A 22,584-nucleotide genomic window follows, 5' to 3' on the forward strand; every position below is an offset into this window, starting at 1 on the left:
CCACAGATCAAATAGAACACTATATAAACAAATCAAAGTAAAGGGACATTATGCAAATTTATCTCTAAACGTACAGTATCTTCAGAACGAGTGTGGACATTTCACCTAGCACAGATGTCCCTGGTGTCCCTGGTGTGTGGGTGTCAGGGATTCCTCCTGTCCTTGCATGTAGAAGTCAGGGTCAAATGCAAAGCTTGTGAGGTGAACCACTTGAAAGAAAACAAGAACACAAAGACACTGTCATTATTTTCAAACATCCAAAGCTAGTATATATTAGAACCAGTTAATATATAAATATTCTTTAAGCTCATACTTGCAAGATGTCGGTTTCAGGTTATGATTATTTGTTTGTAAATATTCAATGAGAAGCATCATTCAGAACAACATGGGCGCTGAATTAGAATCTTCCATGTGACAGCACGTGATGTGACCGTTTCTATGTGGCCTTGTCAGCTCAGCTGACCCACACACTTAATTTATTTTATAGAAGAAATTAATGCAAATGTGCACGCTCACCCGCAACTGATGAACTCCGAAAATGAAACATTTGTCACTGGGGCTTCATTTTCCGCCATCTCTGTGCAACATCTTTCTTCGGTAAACAACCCAATTTCGGGACATGTCAGGTCAAGTGGAAAACAGCACTGATGATAACATCTTGTGGTTTTTTTTTTACATTTTCCCAGGATAAAAAGAAGACACGATGATGCATTAGACAGCAAGAAAATTAGGTGTATGAGGAGAAATGAAATGACTAAATCATTAAATGGGTCAAGATAACCTCCTCACGGTAATTCTGACTTCAATGCACATGCTGCTACCAGGCTAACATGCTGCAGCATTTCCAGCTGTTTTGTTGGGCGTGTTTCGAGGTCCAATCTGGAGCTGGGGATAGGTCAACACTGCAAAAATAACAGATCCGAGAGAATTGCAAATGCGTCACACAGCTGTGATAAAGGAACAAAGAATATGTCAAATTTGACATATTCTTTGACATATAGCTTAATCATTAAGCTATTTGAGGAGCTATTTTCACTGTGCAGAAAGCCATATACCTTACTCGCAGTTTAAATTACTTAAGGATTACACTATTTGGCTATGTTAGTCAAAATGAATTTGCACTGTTGCACCTCTTGGCAAAGCAAAGTTTTCTGACCTAATTAGACGTTTGTTTTCTTGTGTTCAGACATAGGTTTATAGATGTTTGTTATTTACCTTGACAGTTTGCTGAAAAGCAACTGGTTGACACGTCATACCCAGCTGTCAGTGCGACTGCTTCTGAAGAAGAGTGACTCGTCGAAACTGTCAAGGTAAATAACAAACATCTATAAACTATGTCTGAACAAAAGAAAACATACACATCTAATTATTAATTATAAATGAAGACATGATGAACATCATTGAACTTTTCTGACCTAAATTGGCTAATTTATCAATCTAGTCATTTGATGCTTTGCACCAAGGGACAGTCATGAAAAAGGAAGGCAAACAAAACAAGAAACTCAACTAGAATTACCCATGTACCCAACATTATATTCTCATGCTTGAAAAACATGACGGTGGGGCAAAAAGACCAGTCATTGCAGTTCTTTATTGAATATTATTATTAAGAATGAAATCATTTACCCCAGCAGCACTGAGAATAATTCAGTTAACGATCACTACTGAGGTACCAACACTGGCAACGGGCATTTTAGACAACATAACATATTGTGCACTCGGACATGGACTTTATCTACTGAGACACACAGGCCTGGATTGCTGTTATTCAGAAAACATGCACTGTCTGTGTTATTGTTACACTGCTCCAATGTCAGTTGAGTTTACCATCTTCCAAATTGGATACAACTTTTATGACCTTATGATTAGCATAGTGATTTGACTAAGCTGAATGTAAGTGACTCTGCACGCACTGATGCGTGCTGCATATCAATGACAGTGAGTGCATCTTCCTTTTCCTTCTCAATAATAGCATGCACAAACTATATTGCTGCTCTAATAATACAAGCTAGGATGGAGAATTATGAAGTCCAATTCCAACTCAATAAGTGTAAATAACATGTAAACATTAGGATTTGATGTTGTGCGAATGAGCTATGAGCAATTTTAAAATCTCACCTTGTTTCTTCACCTCTACAGATACAATTGTCACTGTAAACAATCTTCTTGTGTTCCAATCTTGGGCTACCCTGTTCCTGTGAAAGTGCTGAAACTCTAAGTAGTAAGTACTGTACGAGATGGTAAAATAATTAGCCAATCAAACATTTCCTGGTAATGTGGTCTTCTGTATTAACATGAAGTGCTAAGTTAACCACCAGTAAAGAACAAAGACACCATTTAATAATAAGCTTAAAGAGTCCCCACACCTAAAACTATCTTATGGCTTACAATCAACTCCTCCTTAGTCACTGTTTAGTGTAACTCTTATTGAACGCTCATCTCTCCAGTGAGTTTCCAGTGCCAGTTTTATTGTTCTGCGTGTGGGCTGTGGAACTGGATGACAGCGAACTTGCCGCTGGTCATCCAGTTTGGATCCTGGGCACTGAGCTTCTCTGCTTGGCCCGGCTGCAGACCGACCTGAACGTTGGCCTTTAAAGTCCTCAGGCTGCACAGAGGGGCGGGCCCAAAACCCCGCAGTGCTGTGTCAAAGCCCACCGTGTGTTCCCAGTCCCTGTCCCCCGTCAGCTTCCTGTAGTTGAGATCTCCTTTAAACAGGACCAGGTCTGCCCCCTGCAGGGTCGTGTACAGATCGGGAGCGTCGGACGCCATGTCACAGAACTCATGTGGTAGAGTCCAGAAAGGATGGTCATGATAGGACCACACGCCCTTCTTCACATAGCTCTGCCACTGGACACCCTTCTTGGACATCCACTTGTGATTGGCTGCCATGGTCTGCCGGATGGTCCATTGGAAATCGCTGGTGGTGACATCAGAGACGAACCAGGGCATGGATTTACCGTGAAAGCGAACCTCGCGGGCCAGACCTGAGGAGACCAAGAAGTCGGCTAGGACCAGGTCAGTCACCAGCTCGAAGCCAGCGTTGTCTAGGACAATGTCCACTCTGCCCGGGGTGGTTTTCCCTGACTGTCCTGGCCGCTGGGCAGAAATAAGAGTTGACCACACCATGTTGGAGTCATCTACCAGGATGAAGGAACGCAGGCTGGCAAGGGAATCTATGGGACTGGTCTTCTGGGAGTTCTCTTGGCCAGCAGAGATGGACAGGTCAGACTTGTTCCCCCATAGAGACACCTGGGAAAAGTCAAATTTAAGTTTGAAAAATGACTAGAAAGATTGCGTGCTTCACGTGCAACCCTCTGCCTTATCATAGTTGTGAGATGTACAGTATCTCTTTGGTAGATCATTTACATTTCTTAGTGCAAACACCTCTATATGGGTTCATGAGTTGTCAAAGCACTAAAACCGGCAGTTCAGACCTATAGTCAGCCCCACCATTTCATTTTCATCAAGAAAATTACAATTTAATTTAACCTTAACATCATATGAACAATAAAAACAAGGCCACTCAGGTCCAAGTAATATTAATTCATTTTGGGTCATCAATCAAACTTTTCATTTAAGAAATTGTGCCTGTGGGTAAGATACTGACAGCAGGCAAATACAATCCAAAGTGTCACTGGTGACAAAGAATCCCCCAAGACCACTGTTGTTGAAGGTTATGGAAGTGTTCCATCAGAGAATTACGGTAATCAATTATGGGTAGAATAAACAGCATAATAAAACACAAGTAAAATGTGTTTCAAAGTATTCAAGTACCAAGAAGACATTAATCAGCCAGTAAGCCAGTAATCAGACAGTACAGTAATACAACACATCTGTATTAAATACTGACCTGTAGTAGTTTGTACAACTGCTCAAACAGTTGATTCTCAGAGAGCTCCTCCGTGTTCTTGTTGACACCTTCCAAGTATGTACACAAGGCCATCACAGCCTGCTGAGACTCAAAGAAGCTCTGAGTCTTTCCTTCATTAAACACGTCAAAGTCACTGATGGGAGGACTGCAATTAAATGGAGAAACAAGTATGAAAAGATATGTATAAATAAGATAATAGATACAGTAATAAGATAACAAAGAAACAAGGAGGTTCAAGATTTCTATATAAGATGCATTAACCCCTAATTATGTCTCATTTAATGCGATTAATACAATCATATCTTTGTTATCATTGCTTAAGGCTGCCTTCAAGTGCTGTCTGACTAATTGTGAATAGTTGAGTACATACTGAATAAGCCAACAAAATGGTAGCTACGACTGGGGAAATCACACATTTCTTATGATGGTGTGGTTGCCGAGATGTAACATTTAGGGAAGTGCCAATACTGCGGCGTAGCACTAGCTCTATTGCAGCGGATTGGGCGTTCTCGCTTAGCCCTTCCGCGGGCAACGTTGCAGAGTAGGAAGGCTGATCCGTGAGCGGCTTCTGGGACGCGAGTCGGGGTCTTAATTGGCCTCGGCTGGGGTGTATGATGTTGAGAGACCCGAAACACCTTACGACCCCAGATAACATCACTGATGACGCGTCCTAGTGCATGCTGTAGTATGCATTTTAAAACATAGGGGGTGGAAGCTTTGATAGTAAAAGTGATTGCTTGGACTATCATGTGCATTGTTGTACAACTACGTTATCATTTACACTCTTTGTTAAACTTTTAGCTACAAGGTAAAGGTAAAAGGTAAAGTCCCACTGATTGTCACACAATGTGTGAAATTTGTTCTCCGCATTTGACCCATCCCCTGGGGGAGCGGTGAGCGGCAGCGTGCGCCGCGCTCGGGAATCATTTGGTGATCTAACCCCCCAATTCCAACCCATTTTGTACATTTTGTATACTTAATCTAAATTAATAATTACATGCCCAACACACATTTTCTCATATTCACTTTGCCGTTGCAACACAAAGCTGCTTTGTGCCGCTTGATTTCCAAAATGAAAGAACAGCCACCGAAATGGCTTGTGTTAGAAGGTCCCTTTTTAATTTGAATGAGCTGCCATTAACAGCCCTCCACCTTCATCCTAAATCGTAGCTAATTGGAAGATATACATGCTTCTCACTTGAGCCAGAGGGCCTCCTGTACTTTGCGGTACATGTAGCACTCCACATAGAGCCATGGAGACTTGAACCAGGTGACAGAGTCCTGGTCCCCTTGCAGGCTGTACTGTCTCTGCAGATACTGGTTCCATGAGTCTGCATCTTCCAGGCCGTCTGACATGGCCAGGATTGCCTTGTCGGTCTGCATCTCATTCCTCAGCTTGGACAGTAGACCAATGGCCGCCTTTTCTGCCTGGACACCCTCCTGTATGGAAAGGGGCAAATAGACGATGGCTAAGTCGTGTTTTCGATCCGCCTCGTAATTTCCTGACAGCTGATTTAACGTTACATCAGGAAGACAACAATGCATTCAGTAAGAATGTGGATTGTAATCCTTACCGCTCCATACTCTTCAAAAAACTTGTTTTTGCTGCGATGGATTGTGTCTACAACTTTGGTCAGGATGGTTGGCAATCTGTCTTTCACTGTCAAATAAGCAAATGACCTGGAGGAGAAGAGCAGTGACAGTTCTTAACGCAGCTGACTTTTGACTAGCACAGCACACGGTGACTACACACCGACTGCTAGCCGGCTTAGCGAAGTAAAGTGGCCTTTGCTTTGCAGAAAATTCCGACTTTAATAATGTTATTTAACGCTACTAACATACATACGAGCAAGCGCCTTGTACTTATGTATAACGCTATCAGCAGCAACCCATGCAACGTTAAACACAATGTTAGCAAGTTAGCTAACGCTAGCTAGCTAACATAATGCTACTGCTGGTTTGGGCACTAGCTACAACGTCAACGTTACCTAGACAGAGGAGCTATTTTGATACAGCTAAGTAACTTGACCAACATTTAAACTCATTAGAAAACATCGAAAGCAGCTGTCAAATTACATACCCAACCACTTTGGCAGAGAGGGAAGGAGGAACTCCGTGCACAGCCTGTTCGTGTTCAGTCTCCATCATTTCGGCAGTAAGGAAGTTGGAGCACATTCAAATTAAAACTTTATGTATATATCGTTTGCATAACAGAGGTAAGAGGCCCGCTTGACAGGGACTTAATATTGTCATATTGATAATGATTCACTGGATGTTATTTAAAAGCCACAGCATATGTTATTAAGATTTAGCTGACATTTGTCTTTCTTGGTTTCTTTTATAGTTTCCTTGGTTTCCTGTATGGACCTGTATTCTATTCAGCACGCAATGCTGCCATCAAGCGGTATAACATTAGAATGCAAACTGCAATGTCTGCCATTGTGCCTGTGGCGCTGCGGCTGCATCGCTGCATTCCATGTCTTAATTTCAGACATGCCACATGGCTGCTTGCTTTAGTTTGATCTAACTTGTGTATCACTTATTAGCTTTGAGCCTTCAAAACTACTCTTTTAGATGGTGAATCGAACAGAGATCCGTGCTTGGTGCTCCTGCAATGCGCACTGAATTTGGATGATAGTCCGTTGTTGTGACAGACAGCGTCCTTGGGCATCCTTTGTTGTCCAGGGCAACGGTTGTCATGGAGACGTTAAGCCGCCCTATCAGGAAAGCGCAGAACTCGAACCCCCAAGGCGTTTTGGCGGGAACAGGAGGAGGGGTTGGGTGGGTTGGGTTTGGTTTGTGAAAGAATTTGTAGCGAGGCGTTTTTTCTTCCCTGACGAAAATCACTAGACCTTTGTTCCTATAATATTCCTTTGGTGACTTAAACTGTGCATGTTGTATTCTGTACTGAGTTTAGACACGAATATTGTATCTCAAATGTTAATATAATATTGTTTTAGGCAATCCATTTTTTGCTGAGACATTATAAACAAGTATGTCTATGATTAGGCCTACACAGCAACAGTAGTTCCAAATGATCATAGGGTTGCTGTTGCTGTTTTTATAGCCTACTATAAATGGTCTATCAGTGGTGGTGGTGGTCTATAGACTGATAGACCACCACTGATAGATTGATACACTGTTGTGCCAAAAACATTCTTTATTCTCAAGACTTTGTTTGGTGTAATCTCAAATCTCAATTGAATTCTGTAGCCTAATAAAACCACAAACAAACACACTAATTAAATTATGCTGCTTTGCATGAGGCCAGTAATGCAACACATATACACACACACCCAAGCTTGCTGGCTGTGGCAAGTCATAATGTATTTTGGCCAACCATGGCATATAATGACATAATGCCATGTTTACAGTCCATTCAAGGCTGGGAAAGGGAAGGCCTTTCTGAGGGGCTCCTGCACTCTTCCCTCTCTCTTTTGAAGAACATGACCAATTGATTGGATACACTTCCAATTACATGGGCTGAGAGATAATAACCATATTCCTTCAATTCTGAGTGCCCGCCCCCGCCCTCTCTCTCCCTCAAATCAGTTGCTATGGGAACCCGGGAGCCCGTCGCAGGATGTGGGGTCCCTCCCGCCGCGTCCTTGGGTGTCCAGCTGTGTCCATCTCCGGTGTTCAGCCCCCCCCCCCTCCCTTCCCCCCGCCGGGGCCCCAGCCTGGCCGGATCTGTTTTCCTGAACCGAGAGAGAGAGAGGGGGCGGGGGGGTTGTGGAGTGACTCACCACTCCGGTTTCAAAACAGGCCATGGCCGCAGGGAGGAGGGGGGTTAACATTAAGGGCCCTGTTTAAACAGGTGTTTTTGCTCACCACACAGAATCCCACATGTAGACAACAGTAATAGAGCTTATCGAGTGTTATATTTGTGCGAGTGAAAATGGATAGGCCGCCTGTGCCGTGTGTAAAGTCATTTGAAATCGTATACTGGCGTCGGCATTAGCTCAATTAGACGTTTATCTACATGTTACATGTTTTTGTTTTGCGTAATCTTGAAGCAATTTCACACAGCCTGTGCTGTTGGTATTGAAGATACGTTGTTTATCCCAGGAAAAATCAATTTATTGGAAATTAGTGTTTGGGTGGGCAGTCATGTGAAACTACACACTGGACGTGTGTGCTGTTCAGAGAGAGACAAAGAGAGTGAGAGAGAGAGAGCAGTGCCCTACAGCATTTTGACCTCATGGTACAGCCTTATGGTCTAGTAAAAATGCCATTGATGAAAATGTATTGATTTGAAGGGTGACTGAGAGAGTGATAACAGTTTATCTATGCTGCCTCTTTCAACAGCCCCATGCTGTGGGGCTATCAGCATTATAAACGTGCCTTTGTTCTGCTGTCATTAGCATCCAGCCTCACACCACCCATGGTCTCAATCAGACTGTGTTGTGATTCTGTTGTGAAACATTCACTACCCCATATAGGCCTCCATTTTTTAATCAATTGTCTTGCTCCGGTACAGTTGTGGACCGCATCAGATCTCTTGTTTGTTGACAGCCTGGAAACTTAAAAGCCCCCCCCCCCCCCCCCATCCCCTGGAGGTTTCTGACCCCTCCCGTTCCTCCCTTCTCCTTTTACACCCCCCATCCCCTCCCATTCTCTCTAAGCCCCTGCCCAGCAAGCCTTTTCAGCCAGCTAAAGTCCTCCGCTTAGGCCGGTCCTCCTGCGGTCAAAGACGTTCTCTGCAGCCTCATGCATTCCTGCCTCCGCCAAACCTGAAATGTAACCCTGAAGGACGACTCTGCCAAAAGCTGCTATTTACACTGGGACAATATCCACTACCGGCTCGCTGTGTTGCCACGTCACACAGCCGAGGATCTAATGACAACATACTGTATTTGTGTGCCCGGGCCTCCAGTCCGTCTCCTGTCTGTGAAAGGATCCTCCTACACTTCCTGTGCTTCCTGACAGACAGTGTGTGGTTTGGGTGCAATCTATTTCCAAGACCTCTGCTCCCTCCGTCCCCCCTCTTTCCCTTCCTTATGTCTGTTCAAAGATCCGATAGATTTCCCACCCAAAAAACATATTAGCACGTCAGTTCTTAACCTTTTGGCAGGCAAGCAACCCCCTATTGAGGTCAGAAACTAACAAGAACCCCAACATAAGATTCAAGCTACACCTGGGCCCTTCTTGAACTAACATATTTTCATAAAAAAAAAAAAGGTTACTTATTCCTTCTCAAACTACTTACTAATGTTACATGTTACTTATTCCTTACTCTAGTCCATCAAAATGTCTTAGCTGCCATTGAATGTGTTGCATAGTTTTCTGTACTGTTGACAAAATGTGATATTGTAACTAAGTCGCTTTGGACAAAAGCGTCTGCTAAATGACATAATGTAATGTAATGTGATAAGAAATACATATGTTACGGGTGTGCAATAAATGTGCTATATCAGACATTCACCCATCACATTGATCTTACAAGTTGGGACAACTTTGCAGTCCAAAAGCTGTTTTTCCCAATTCAAAATAATAAAATATGAATACTACTGTTTTAGTTTGATTAAAATATTTTAAAGGAATCAACTTTTAATATGAAGATAGTAACCCAATAGGTCCCATCCACACTGTTGGAGAAATCTGTGTTGTTAAGATGCATCTTTGCGCTGCTGTAAGGCAATGGAGATGCTTTTATGGGCTGTCCTTGATTATGTATAATTGGCTTATAAGAGGGTGGATGGGAAAATCAACAGGAACAACTTTCCAAACTGGGGCGGAGCCTGTAGCCTACGTTTCCCCTCTTTGGCTCTGCTCATTCACATCCTGTTTCCCTAGCAGAGTTGAGGCCACACATTTCTAAGGCAATAGCTGAAAGCAGAACAAATGTAGACTACATACTTTTTCACATAATACTAAGGCACATATATAACTGTGCATAACTCCAGCATATAAATAACATAGTATACTAAATAACATAATATACAAGTTGTGCAATACTTCATTGGTTTGCATTTTTACATTTATTGCAATGATATCAAAATACAGTTCTAATAAGAGATGGCAGTGAAGCTGAGCTAGAGTTATAAAAATGTGTTGCCCGACCTCTGAGATATTGTGAATTTACTGTAATTTGAAAGCACATGGGGGGGGGGGGGGGGTATGCCTGCAGCTGTTCACAGCAGATTATAGGCTAAAAAATGTTTAAAGTTGGAAGCTAATACACGTCTATGCATAATTGAGATTTATAAGTTTCCAAATAACTCTAATGAAATATAATATAGCAATTTGTGTCCGAGCTATAGGCTGCTATTCATCATAACCTTTTTTCCTTTTTTAGCCTATCACACACTATTCTTATGGTCTTATCGTGTGTCTTATGTTATAAATAGTGACCATTTCATACTTTATGACACCATTCTAATATCCCTATGAGATATTATAAAGTGTTGTGTCTTGCTTTGATATTTGTATAATATCGCATAGGCTTTGAAATGTTGCGATTAGTAGCAGTTTGTAACGTTTGACAAGTTGAGAACCGCAGAGGGTGGAATCAGCTTCACAGCTTCAACCGAAACATGCAAATGTGGGACAACTGTGGGCAAGGCGAAGGCAACGTTATTTTCGGTTATTTGTCAATGTGTGTGTGGGGGTAGGGTAGGGGGGTAACGATCACACACGCACAGGCGCACACACAAACATGCCTGGTTTTCGGTTTAACGTGTCGTTACCGGATGAGACAGAATGATTAATTACCATACACAGTGATACAGTGTAGCTGTTAATGTTACAACTCACCGACTGTCAAGGAGCTAATTTGTAGCGAGCTGGTGGCACTCACGGCGGTTACGTTAACTCAAACGCCCCCTGCTCAACGGATTTTACAACGGCCGGTTTTTTCTGGTGCTTTTTACCCAGTCATGTGATTGTAACGTAAAACCCCTAACCGGAAAACACCGACGGACGACCCTCTCCGCCGCCAACGAATGCTGCGTTCGTGAGGAACAGAGCGAGCAGCGAGCCCAGAGGACGGACGAGTCCCCGGTAACAAACAAACAACCGCGACACAGCGAACTCCACGGATTAAACAGGAGCATAAAGGTACGGCTGTTTATACTTACGTGGGCTTGCGTTTACTGATATACTTACGTTATTTACGTACGCTTAGCTAACTGTATTTGTCACTTGGAAGTTAAAAGAAACGGCATTCGTGACCAACCCCATCCCCCTTGCGCCTGCTGTGTGTGTGTGTGTGTGTGTGTGTGAGAGAGGGGGGGGGGGGGTGCACGCGCGCGCGCGCTCGTTTTGTCCCCATTCGTACGTTTCATTAATGTCGTGTTTTCTCATCGTATCGCGCTGTGTTTTGTCGTAAAACGTGTGTGTCATTTTAATAGGCTTCTCACCTGGATAGTTTTCACGATATATTTTCAGTATAACCGAAAAGCGCACTACGGAAGTAACTCAACCACGTGTCTACATCAGGGGCGGTGCTTTATTGTTACAAACAAGTTACTATGATGAACACATGGTTTTGTAGTTAACGTACATGCGACCAAGCGCTCTTCAGGAAGGAAAAACACATAGGCTTTGTGTAGCTTACCATAAGGTAAACAGTGGTTTGTGTTCCAGCTTCTTTCAGAGTGCTTTGATGGAGTAGGAACAACACAGCAAGTGTGTCTGTTTAACCTGATGCTGTATAAAGTAATAGGCTATGCTAGATGTAAACACTAACAGGATGTTGTAGAGAGGCAGGGATGGTAATGAGAGGGTTGCAGGTACAGCGCTGACAGAATACATTCAAGTTGTGAGCGACTCGAGCATGGCTGGTATTCCATCATCTGTATACACTGTTGCTGCTGAAGTGCCCTTGTGCAAGGCACTGATGGCCCAAGCCATGTGCTGCAGTGTGGGTATTGCTGCACTGTGACCTGTCTGATGTAGGCTAATGCATGTGTAGAGGGCTATGTGTGTGTGTGTATCCAGCATGGATATATGTAAGAAAGCCAAATTCACATTAGCTGGGGTAAATTAGCCAATCAAGTGTCAATCTTCCTCTGCCTTGTATGTAATTTGGCTGTGTAGTGGATCTTTTGCGTGGAGCGGTGGAGAAAGTGTCTTCTGCGTGAGATGGGGGATTCATCGTGCCCACAGGCGGTTTCCATTCTTCACTGGTGGAGGGGGTGGAACCAGTTGTGCCTTAGGAATGTGTGTCGACACCCATAACCCTGATCATGTGATGGCCTGAAGCCCTCCCAGTCCTGCAGCGACCTTTAGGGTCAACAACAGTCATCTCAGTAGCCAGCAGAAAGAGGAGAGCTCTGAAGCTTCCCCTGAGATTGAGTCGGGAGGACTTGGGTTCCATCAGAACCAGGTCATGCCAAGTGGTCTTTTTCTGACTGCACAGACAGGAGCCGTAGAGACACGCCTGACCTCATCTACCTCTGTTCGTGGGCTCTGTCTCTGACGTTTGATGGTCTGAAGTTCAGTAGCTACTGGTAAGATACCGAGGGTCAAAGGTGATGTCTGTGAATGCAGGAGTTACAAATGTCAAAAGAGTGGTGTTAGAATAGATTTACCTACATTGCAACTATATCCATGTTCAGTTAGGTCTAGCCTTTGTTTACTCACAGATGAAACAAGGGGAGTTAGTTTCCATATCTCAATATTTTGTACTATAGCCTTGTGCTTTTTTTAAATGTCTTATAACTAAGCTGTCCGGTAGTCCCAACCATCCCTTCCTCTGTATATCCCTAGAGACGAGCCACAGGGGTTGTGTGAGAGCTGTGCCCCGGAAGTTGTCATGAGAGGTCAATAAGAGCCCTCTCTGTCTCTTTTCCCACCCAAAGCTGACAGACTATTTGAGGCGGCTCTTACAGGAAACCGCATGAGCCCCCTGGTTGTTATTTATTATTATGTCCGCTGGCACTCTATCTATCTATCTATCTATCTATCTATCTATCTATCTATCTATCTATCTATCTATCTATCTATCTATCTATCTGTCTGTCTGTCTATCTCTATAAAAGGGAGCAACTGGGCAATCTCTGTTCTGTTTCAATTTTTGTCCCACTGATGATGTCATAGGCATTGTGACATGATCAGTGATGTCATAAGAGCAATTGTGATGTCATCAGTGATGCAAAGTTGTGATATCATCAGTGATGTCATAAGAGCAGTGAGCCCGCATAGCGGTTGAGCTGCAGGGCGGGCGAGACCATGCATCAGCTGAGCCTAGGAATTTTATAAAAGGAGCAAGTGGGCACTGTTTGTTTCAAGTGGGCACTGTTTGTTTCCATTTTTGTCCCACTGATGATGTTGCAATGTCTATGACATCATCAGTGATGTAATCAGTGACATCATTATTGATCAAAATCATCTTATGACATCACTGATAATGTCATAGGCACTGATGATGTCATAGGCATTGTGACATGTCACTCGAGCATTATTGTGGTTTTTGGTTACACAAGCAATTGTGACATCACTGATGAGGTCATAGATATTGTGACATCATTGTGAAGTCATCAGTGTGCTTTGCTAAGCCATGCCATACCGTTAATTGCCATTATTTTCTGTTAAGTTTGTGCTGGACAGATTGTCTGTAGTCATAAAATGATTCTTCACTGTTGTGTTAGGCTAGCCTTTAGTTTACAATGTTGTTAGATCACCCCTGTCAGCCTGACTCTTTGTGGTCACAATAAACTGTGGTCTCCTTCCAGACAGGAAACGGATTGTTGCTCATTTGTGTGTTTGTGTGTGCGTATGACTGTGTTTGTATGCGTATGACTGTGTGTTTGTGTGTGCGTATGATTGTGTGTGGGTGTGCATGCCTTGCCTTTGTGCAGGTTGAAGAATGGAGTTGGCCAACCATGGTCTTATCCTTCTGCAGCAGCTTAACGCTCAGAGGGAGTTTGGCTTCCTGTGCGACTGCACCGTGGCTATCGGAGATGTCTTCTTCAAAGCCCACAAGGCCGTGCTAGCTGCCTTCTCCAACTACTTCAGAATGCTCTTCATCCACCAGGACAGGTACAGTTGAAGGAAATGTAAAGGAATATACCAGCCCATTATCAGGCTAAAATACTTGAGGGTTGTTTTATTGGAAGATTTCCCCAAGGGTAAATTCTGATACCAAGACTAAAGTCTGTTGGGATCATGTCAGAGATATAAGTGGATATTTACAAAGATGTTTGTTTTCTGGAGAAAAGAGGACCTTATCTCACTGATGATTATTGAGTGACATGGAACTAATGGTGTTACTGTCTTAACAGAGTTGTTACTATTAACACATTGGACATTCTATATACTTTAGACTAAGATTGGAAAAAGTTATTAGTGCCTCTAATGTTTTTGGCAAGGCTGCCCAGCTGAATATATGGGCCAACGCACAGAAATGTATACATATGTAGATTTTTCAGCAAACCATGAGCAGTAACTCAAACAAGTTCTCTTCACATTCTAAGAAATGAGGAACAGAGTCCAGTCCATTAATAAAAGTAGTTCTCTTTGTATTTGTCCTGTTTGTTGACCGTTGAACCGGTTGAAACCTGAATCGACCAATGTAAAAAAGCCTGTCAGGAGGACCGTTCACCATCTTTTGTCTAATTGTGATTTCTTTGTTTTTCAGTGACTGTGTGCGCCTGAAGGCTGCAGACATACAGCCAGATATCTTCAGCTACCTCCTCAACCTCATGTATACAGGCAAACTTGCTCCCCAGTTGATCGACCCTGCACGGCTGGAACAGGGGGTCAGATTCCTTCACGCCTATCCACTCTTGCAGGAGGCCAGCCAGTCAGTGTATTCACACCCGGAGCAAAGCCTCAACCTCTCCGCTTCTCTCTATGGCATCCAGATCTCTGACCAGCAGGTGGCGCTGTCAGCCAGAGTGTCCACTCGACGCCAGCTCTCCTCGCCCTTTGACATGGAACAGCTCAGCTCAGAGGTGAAGTATCCGTCCACGCCAGTCACAGCAGCGTACACTAATTCAACAATGTCCAAGCTAGCTTCCTCACCCCCAGAGGCGGAGGCCTCAACTAGCGGTTCGCAGCCTATGATTGAGGAACAGAAAATGGACTTACTAACCACAGATGGTTCCTCAGTCAGTGCCATCCTTCATGTGAAACCCAGCATCATGAAGAGGAATGCCTCCTTCAGGAAGCATTACTCCTGTCATCTGTGTAGGAGCCGCTTCAACCAGAGAAGCCTGCTGAGAGAGCATCTCCTCCTCCACACGCAGGCTCTACAGCAGACCCTGTCTGAGCAGACCCTGTCTGAGCCCAGTAATGCCCTCTCCCCTGTCATGCCTGGAGAACAGACCACATCAGAGGTAGAGGAGGTCCTACGGGCAAGCCAGGCTGCATTAAGTCACTCCGTTGCGGGCACAGCATTCGAGATCATCAGCGACAACGAGCAAACACCCGTCTCAGGTGGTAACTTGGACTCTCCCCGGGCGGAGGGGATCGCTTCCGGCTGGGGGGTGGGAGGGTTTCAGTCTCAGGCAGACACACCTCCGCCATCAGACATTGCCGACATCGACAACCTGGAGAGCGCTGACTTAGACCGCGAAGTCAAGCGGCGTAAGTACGAGTGCTCCACCTGTGGACGTAAGTTCATTCAGAAGAGCCACTGGCGCGAGCACATGTACATCCACACGGGCAAGCCCTTCAAGTGCAGTGCGTGCGGCAAGAGCTTCTGCCGTGCCAACCAGGCGGCCCGCCACGTGTGCCTGAACCAGGGGGCCGATACCTACACCATGGTGGACCGACAGAGCATGGAGCTGTGCACCGCAGGCGACGACAGCAGCCAGCTGGAGGCGCTGTTTATGGGCTCCTCAAAGCCCTACAAGTGTAACATTTGTGAGACCACCTTCTCCAGTCCCAATGAGGTGATCAAACACCTGTGCTTCACGCAAGGGGCGTTAGCGGGGCTGCCGGGGGCCGCGGGGCTGTTGCTCCAGCGGGATGAGTTCTCCAAAGATGAAGGCTCTGATTTGTCCAACTCAGCCACCGTACTAGCACCCATAAAGACTGAGGAGATCCTTGTAGAGTAGTACCAAAACTGTGTTTTTGTCCCTTTTAGCATATATGTTTATTTTCTAAATTATGGTTAATAGGTAAGCTAAAGGTGAAGTTAGTCAGGGTATGTATGTTGGAGGTTCACTATATCTACTTATCTGTTTAAGTCTTAAACAGATTCTTTGGTACAGTATTTTGGAATTCTTCAGGCTCTCTTGACCATGACAAAAAGTTAAGTAAATATATACCGTACCTACCCTATAGCGATCTTTTGGGTTTAGTCTAACTTCACTCAATTAGTAAAATAAAATAACCTTTCGATTCTCAAGGCTCAAGTTCAAAACCAATGAGGGAGGGGGAATAACGAATGCTTTACATGTTCATCTCAGCCTCTCTCACATTATTCTGTCACCCATTGCTTTCTATTTAAAGTCACCGTTGACTGTGGTCAAGCTGCGCAGGCAGAGTTTCAGCTGAAGAGGAAGAGGAAGCTGAGACAGTTCCGGAGGACGCAGCGTGTCGTTAGATGTTGTAGCCACTCTAGATTTCAGCAGGAGCGAGAGAGGAGCCGACTGCAAACGTTTGCTCAGTGACTTTGCTCTAGACTTGTTCCTCCATGGTCAAAAATGAGTGGATGATCAAGATCAGGCATACAATTATGATTCCAGCTAAAAACAGAACGTGTATTCAGTCCTCAGACAATCGGCTCTCCTTTTCGAGTTGGTAGCCTAGATGTTAGAAAATCCCATGTCTTCCATTTGCTAGGTAGGCGGAGTTGTGGCTCAGCTGAATAGATACCATGAAAATGTAATTCCAAATCCATAGCCACTATTTTCATCCATTCAGCCATTTTGTTCTTTTGCTTTGTCGACCGTGCCAAGCGTGAGTCCGGCTCCCACCGGAGAACACACCATGTTAAGTACAATTCCCACCCGTAATGCTTTTTTGTTGCCATTGGACAGATTGAGTTGGTCACAACGGAAACCTTAGAGAGCAAGAGTGAACATTGTTGTCTGGTTATGTTTACAGTTGTGCCACGTTGATACTTTTTACTTACTTTTTACACTTCCATTTTTGTGTTGTACACCACATAGGTTCCAGTTTGAAGAGACGACATGTCGATACATACACACAAACCTTGAAGGGAGCTGTCAGTCCTGTACAACTTTGCCATTATATGATTTGCTTGAATCTACTTTAAAAGGCTCTTGTTTGTTTGACATGCTTTTCTACATTTATATACAGTGCTATATTTACAAAGAATACATTATATTGCAGAGGTATATTAGTAGGTGGGTAGCTTTTAAAGTAGACAAGGAATTATTTGGTATAGTGAAAGATTATGTATTAGGGATGGGCATGATAAAAAGCTTCAGCATTAATATGGACTGATATTTTATAATAGCCTAGGTCACTGCTGTACACTAAGTTATGGGATTTTTTTTAGGCTATTCTCTCTTCACCAATTTGTGCAGAAGGCTAATGTTATTGCCCATCTTGCTGATTTGGTGCAAATATAAAAGTGAAATATTTTCTCTGTATTTTAAACCATTCTGACTCTTTATGTTTGTCCTTTTAGCATTGCCCAAACATGACAAAATAAATAGTTATATAATGAGAACACGAGGAAATTCTATGATGCGGAGGTTAAGAATAGTTATTTTGGCTGATGAAGGGACACGTTTTCCACATACTACTGATTATTGAAGTGTGAAATATCTTTACACACATGTCCAATAAATGTGAACCATGGGAATTCTTATGAGGTAGTAACGGTGCATAATTGCAATGATATTCATCATTTCAAATGGCCATGGACCACTCACTTCTAACTGCACCAACAATTTAAACATTTTCCAATAAGAATCTCAAACAGATCACTGTTTTACAAGCCAAGATAAACTAGTTCCTGCCAATTTGAAGCATACCAGTGTGCATCACTGTCTTGATTTCCCTGATGCAAGCCAGAAATTCATTTCGATTGGGATTATGATTGATTGAGATAATCACTTCTGGAGATAAGTGTTTTCTAAAACTTTATTTGAATGCGTCAGTCAGTGGAGGAACACTTAATATTAAACTTTCCTCATGTTATTTTTGTTCCTGCCAATGGAAACAACTGCTACATTATTATTATTATTATACATATTTTTTTGCTATCGCATTGGACTAAGTTAAACATACAATTTCACTGCATATTTATTTATAGAGCACCTATCTATAAATTGTTTTTGGAGTAAATATGGTCTCTAACTTTTCCAATCTACAAATTTAGTAAGGTTTGCATAAACCAAAAAGTATTGTACTTTCTCTTACTCATAGGCTTTCAAAATTTCTACAAGCCTACTCAGCCTACACAATGAGTCTATTGCAATATATATATATATATATTATATGATTAAAAAATACCACAATTTCATAGCATCACAATGGTAATTTGGCCACACATACTACTAATGTAAGAAATCTATGCATCACGTGAAATTAATATTTTAAATATAATTTGTTGAATTTATTGATTGGAGAAATCCAATCTTCTATTAATCGCTCTGTGAAAATAAGGAAAAATGCCCATCCCTAGTATGTGTTTAGTATGCATGTAGTAAATTCCTTTTTTCCCCTTTTCTCTTTTTGTTTTAACTCAAGGTCTTTATGTTACTGACCAGCAGTTTAGTTTCACGCAGTCTGCTGTAAAAAATAACTAGCAGTCAAACTGTTCATGTATCATGCAGGTTTTTGACATTAAGGATGATTTGATGCTGCAAGGCAAATTTTGGCTCCTTGTTATTTGCTAGTTGTCAGGCTAGATGGCGCTATTTCTCTTGAGCGTCCACTAATTTTGTCTACTCAGGTTTGGATAAGAGGGAAGGACAACATCAAATTGGAACTGAACTTTGGTACAGTATCTGTACTAGTGTATTCTGCCAATCATATGACCAGCTTTGCCATGAATCAAAATTCCGTCACATTTAAATTAGCTAAAAAAAGAAAAACACACAAATGTCTACTTGTTGATGTAATCTTGACCACATTGATAGTGTCGTATTTTCAAATGGGGGAAGGATTCTCGCCTGTCTCTTGACTCAAGCCTGTTGTGTTTAAGCATTTTGAAATGCTATACTACTGATGTTAATTTCTCACAGCTGAATTGATACACATGAATACAGCCAGCTTTATAGGTAAAGTCTGAATTCTTCCTGAGTTTGAGTCTTAATTGTTCTGCAGCCACACCAGTCTTATGTGTGAATGGAGGGGGGGCGATAAGTATCTAAACTTCCTTTAAAATCTCAGCAAGATGATATTGTCTATTTTGCCGCCTAATGTTGATCAAAATACCAATTTCAGGGCTAGTTGGGAGGAAAAAACCCAACCCATGATACTTGAGTGCGCACAATGTCCCCAAGCTCCCCAAAGCCGGTTTGACATCTACTGTGATACATTTCTGTGTTCTCAGGAACTTGAGTAATTTTCTGTGTAAACAACTTTGTTTTTTCAATGAAGAATGAACAATAAAAAACAATGTTTTTCATAATTATGGATCATTTAGTCTTGTCTTATCACATCTGTTATATGCAGATTAGTCATCTTTTCCATCAATTTCAGTTGATGTCCGTAGTGGTGTATATCAGTTTGACACCAATATACATGGCAGACAGTGCATGTCCTAGGCATGAAAATAACTTACATTTTTGAAAGTGGTAGTCTGCTTGAATGTAATTTTTATTTTGAGTTAGACAATTACTTTGTCTGCTGCCTTTGTTCATAATTCAAAAGTACATCAGGAAGTTATTCAAGTTGAATAAATAAACAATCTTTATTTAGGTGGTAAACAATGTCTTCATACTGATCAATTTATTATTGAATTAAAATAGATTAACGGATAAATAAACACAAGAACACGTTTTTTCTAACTTTATTGAATGAAATATAGACATATTTCTGTATCCTTACTATTAACTTGGAAAATATAAAAGACAGAATTAAGACCATGCTACATGTATATTATGCTAAATGTCTACATGTTATTTGTTATTACAATATGAGTTTTAGGTACATAGGTATACAATCTGTACAAATGTTACCAGGTTCACAGTTAAGAGTGTGTTACAAAAAGCTGGGGAGAACTGAAGGTGGGCAGGTGCCCCAACCAAATGCATTACATTAAGCAGCAAAATCAACTCTTTATTTTATTCTGTCTTTTTTTAACCTTTTATTTTGTTTTACATAAACTAAGTTACGGATGAGACACACCCATACTATAATCAAAGTGAAGTGAAGTGGTGACCAGACAGTGGCCTAGACTTCCTCTTTCTCTCGTTTGGTCATACAGCTCAGTGAAATGTAAGCAACTCTACGTTGCTGGTGTCACCATATTGACATCTAAGGATTCTAAGAGCAGTCAAGGTTACGTCACATGATGTCAGGATGATTGACAGTGCAGGTTTGCCAAATTGGTTGGGAAAATAAAATAAAATACCAGCATAACCCATTGTAAATATTTGGTATGGCTAAAATCCCATCCCAAATACATCTCGCACTCCCAGCATACATGGAGAAAAAAGGCAAATCTCACCATCATACTCCATAATTATTGACCTTTTAAGTTGGTTAATTAAGTTTGATGAGTGACTCAAAGTGACCGAGAGTCTGTATAGGAGTTTTAACAATTTAATTGGATGCAACTGATGTCTCATCCTGTGATCAGCAGAAAGACCATGTTAACTTGTCTTAACTCGATTTGCTGTTTAGATTAGGAGCAAAAGGGGCTTTTGATTTTGTCTGGTACCATGCAATGTCTGTCTGTGCCATTTAAATCCTCAATCAATCAATGAGTGTGCCGTCTATGTCCTCCCTGGTGCCAGTAAAATTAACCTGAGCTATCATGCTGGGTGAAAAACACACTATAGTGCACTGCAGGCCTAGCATCAAATAAGATGGAACTGTGTATGTCACACTGAACAAAGACCATCACCCCTACTAAAACATAATACAACAATTAGTCACATGTGTACTACTCATAATAGGCAACAGAGGGCGCCAAAAGACTTTCTTTCCATCAAGAGTTAAACAATACACTGTAGTGACCAAGCTGTTACAGTAAACCTTATTGAAAGACATAAGTCACACAAAAATTCAAAAGAAACTGTCATTAAACACTGTGCACATGACATGCTGTGTAACTGTTTCTATCAGATGCATGTGTGCATACCTTGCAAAACGCATTCAGTGTCAAATATTGTGATACGCAGCTTTTGCACATCACTGTTTACCAAATACCTCTCCCACATGATCCAATGATGGTGGAATAATAGTGTTTTATTGTATCTTTACATGAAATTCAGACATACTTCTGTAACAATGCTTTTTCACAGTAAATCAGGCAGTGATTTCTTCTTCTTATCTACTACATGAAGCGTAAAGTATTTTTGATGGGGTGGATAGTGAGGAAAAGCACAGTGGGACAAGAGAATGAAAATGTCACAAGTCAAACGTGGTGCATTTCTGTTAGATATCATCATACCCCCTCACAGTAAAATTATTGTCTGCAATCAGTGCTATCACACACTGTCATTGGAATCATATCTGTACCATGGTTTAGTTATAATCTCTACAGAATCCTGAAATAATCTCTGAATCTGTCTATTAGGGCTGTGATACACTAGGGTGACTAGGCATTTTCCAAGGAGATAACACTCTCAATACTCAACAGTCTCACAATGTCGTTGTATATTTTTCTCTGCATATCGTGTTAAATTGACTGCCATGATGTTACTCAAAAAGTTGCCTGCTGTATCACAGCCTTTATATGGGAATTTAAAAGAGGCAACAAATTCCATACAATAAGAAATAGTAAAAAAAAAAAACTTAGGGGTCGGGGTGAATAAAAGAATACTTAAGATATAAATACAATATACAAGATAACAATCCTCCATCTCTTCACCTGCACACACACTGTCTCACTTTCTCAAATATACACGTTCAGCCACTTGTACACACACTTGCACTCACACGCACGCACGCACACACACACACACACACACTGACACACACACACACACACACACACACACACACACACGCGCGCACGCACACACACACACACACACACACACACACACACACACACACACACACACACACACACACACACACACACACACACACACACACACTCTCAGGATGCAGAGTCTTGCCAATGTAGCAAGGGCAATGGAAAGTCATTGAGACACTGGACATACATCACATTGATTACAAGCCAGTGGGACGCTTGTGAGTTACGGGCCTGTGATGAGACGTGCGTGGGAGAGCGTGTGTGTGTGTGTATGTGTGTGTGTGTGTGTGCAGGACGGTTGGCCTAGCTTGGCCCCTGGTGAGTTGGATACAGCGACGGGACGTCACTTTTCTGTGACTGGGCTGTTGCTTGCGGGACAGGGGGGTGGGGGGGGGGGGGGGGGGGCGGGGGGGCGGGAAGGAGAGATGGGTGGAGTTGTAGTTCAGTCACTCAGTCCCTCTGGGCAGGGTGGGGCGGAGCCCAGTCTCAGTGTGTTACCACTTTCTCTCTCTCTCTCTCTCTCCCTCATCACTCACTTCCTGGTCCGGACATTTTGTCTCCCAGGCGGCATCGGTCTTCCATCCTCACCTGCGGTAGAGAGGCACAGAAACAAATATTAAGAAAACGGCAGGCGGGAGGTATCCTTTCATCTTTGAAAACAAGAAACCAGCTGAGATTGAGCAAATACAGA

At 42.5% G+C, this 22,584-nt stretch overlaps 3 protein-coding genes across 4 annotated transcripts in view; 1 reads left to right on the forward strand and 2 right to left on the reverse strand.

Annotated features, from left to right (window-relative positions):
- Positions 1-879: 879 nt before the first annotated feature.
- Positions 880-6,016, reverse strand: armt1 (acidic residue methyltransferase 1; the record flags this gene model as incomplete). Of its 2 annotated transcripts, XR_014553027.1 has the most annotated exons (7): positions 880-902; positions 1,216-1,302; positions 2,119-3,249; positions 3,851-4,016; positions 5,070-5,311; positions 5,446-5,551; positions 5,952-6,016. XR_014553027.1 is itself a non-coding variant. In XM_083643184.1 (5 exons), the coding sequence occupies 5 exons, from the start codon at positions 6,014-6,016 to the stop codon at positions 2,467-2,469; spliced, it is 1,362 nt and encodes a 453-aa protein (XP_083499310.1). In that variant the 3' UTR covers positions 1,643-2,466. The 2 variants fall into 2 exon arrangements, 1 of the variants encoding a protein (XP_083499310.1); XM_083643184.1 differs by lacking the exons at positions 880-902; positions 1,216-1,302 and having other exon boundaries at positions 1,643-3,249.
- A 4,819-nt stretch (positions 6,017-10,835) lies between these two features.
- Positions 10,836-16,526, forward strand: zbtb2b (zinc finger and BTB domain containing 2b). Its single transcript, XM_083642837.1, has 3 exons — positions 10,836-10,930; positions 13,675-13,855; positions 14,454-16,526. Exons 2-3 carry the CDS (start codon positions 13,683-13,685, stop codon positions 15,874-15,876), a joined length of 1,596 nt encoding a protein of 531 aa, XP_083498963.1. The 5' UTR covers positions 10,836-10,930; positions 13,675-13,682; the 3' UTR covers positions 15,877-16,526.
- Positions 16,527-19,794: 3,268 nt separating this feature from the next.
- Positions 19,795-22,584, reverse strand: part of akap12b (A kinase (PRKA) anchor protein 12b) — a gene marked incomplete at its 5' end in the record, with an annotated part of 52,289 nt that continues 49,499 nt past the window's right edge. Inside the window, one exon of the mRNA XM_083643020.1 lies at positions 19,795-22,481. The remainder of the gene's footprint in view (positions 22,482-22,584) is intronic.

This window comes from Poromitra crassiceps (assembly GCF_964638095.1).
Source record: "Poromitra crassiceps genome assembly, chromosome: 9".
NCBI classification, from domain to species: Eukaryota; Metazoa; Chordata; class Actinopteri; order Beryciformes; family Melamphaidae; genus Poromitra; species Poromitra crassiceps.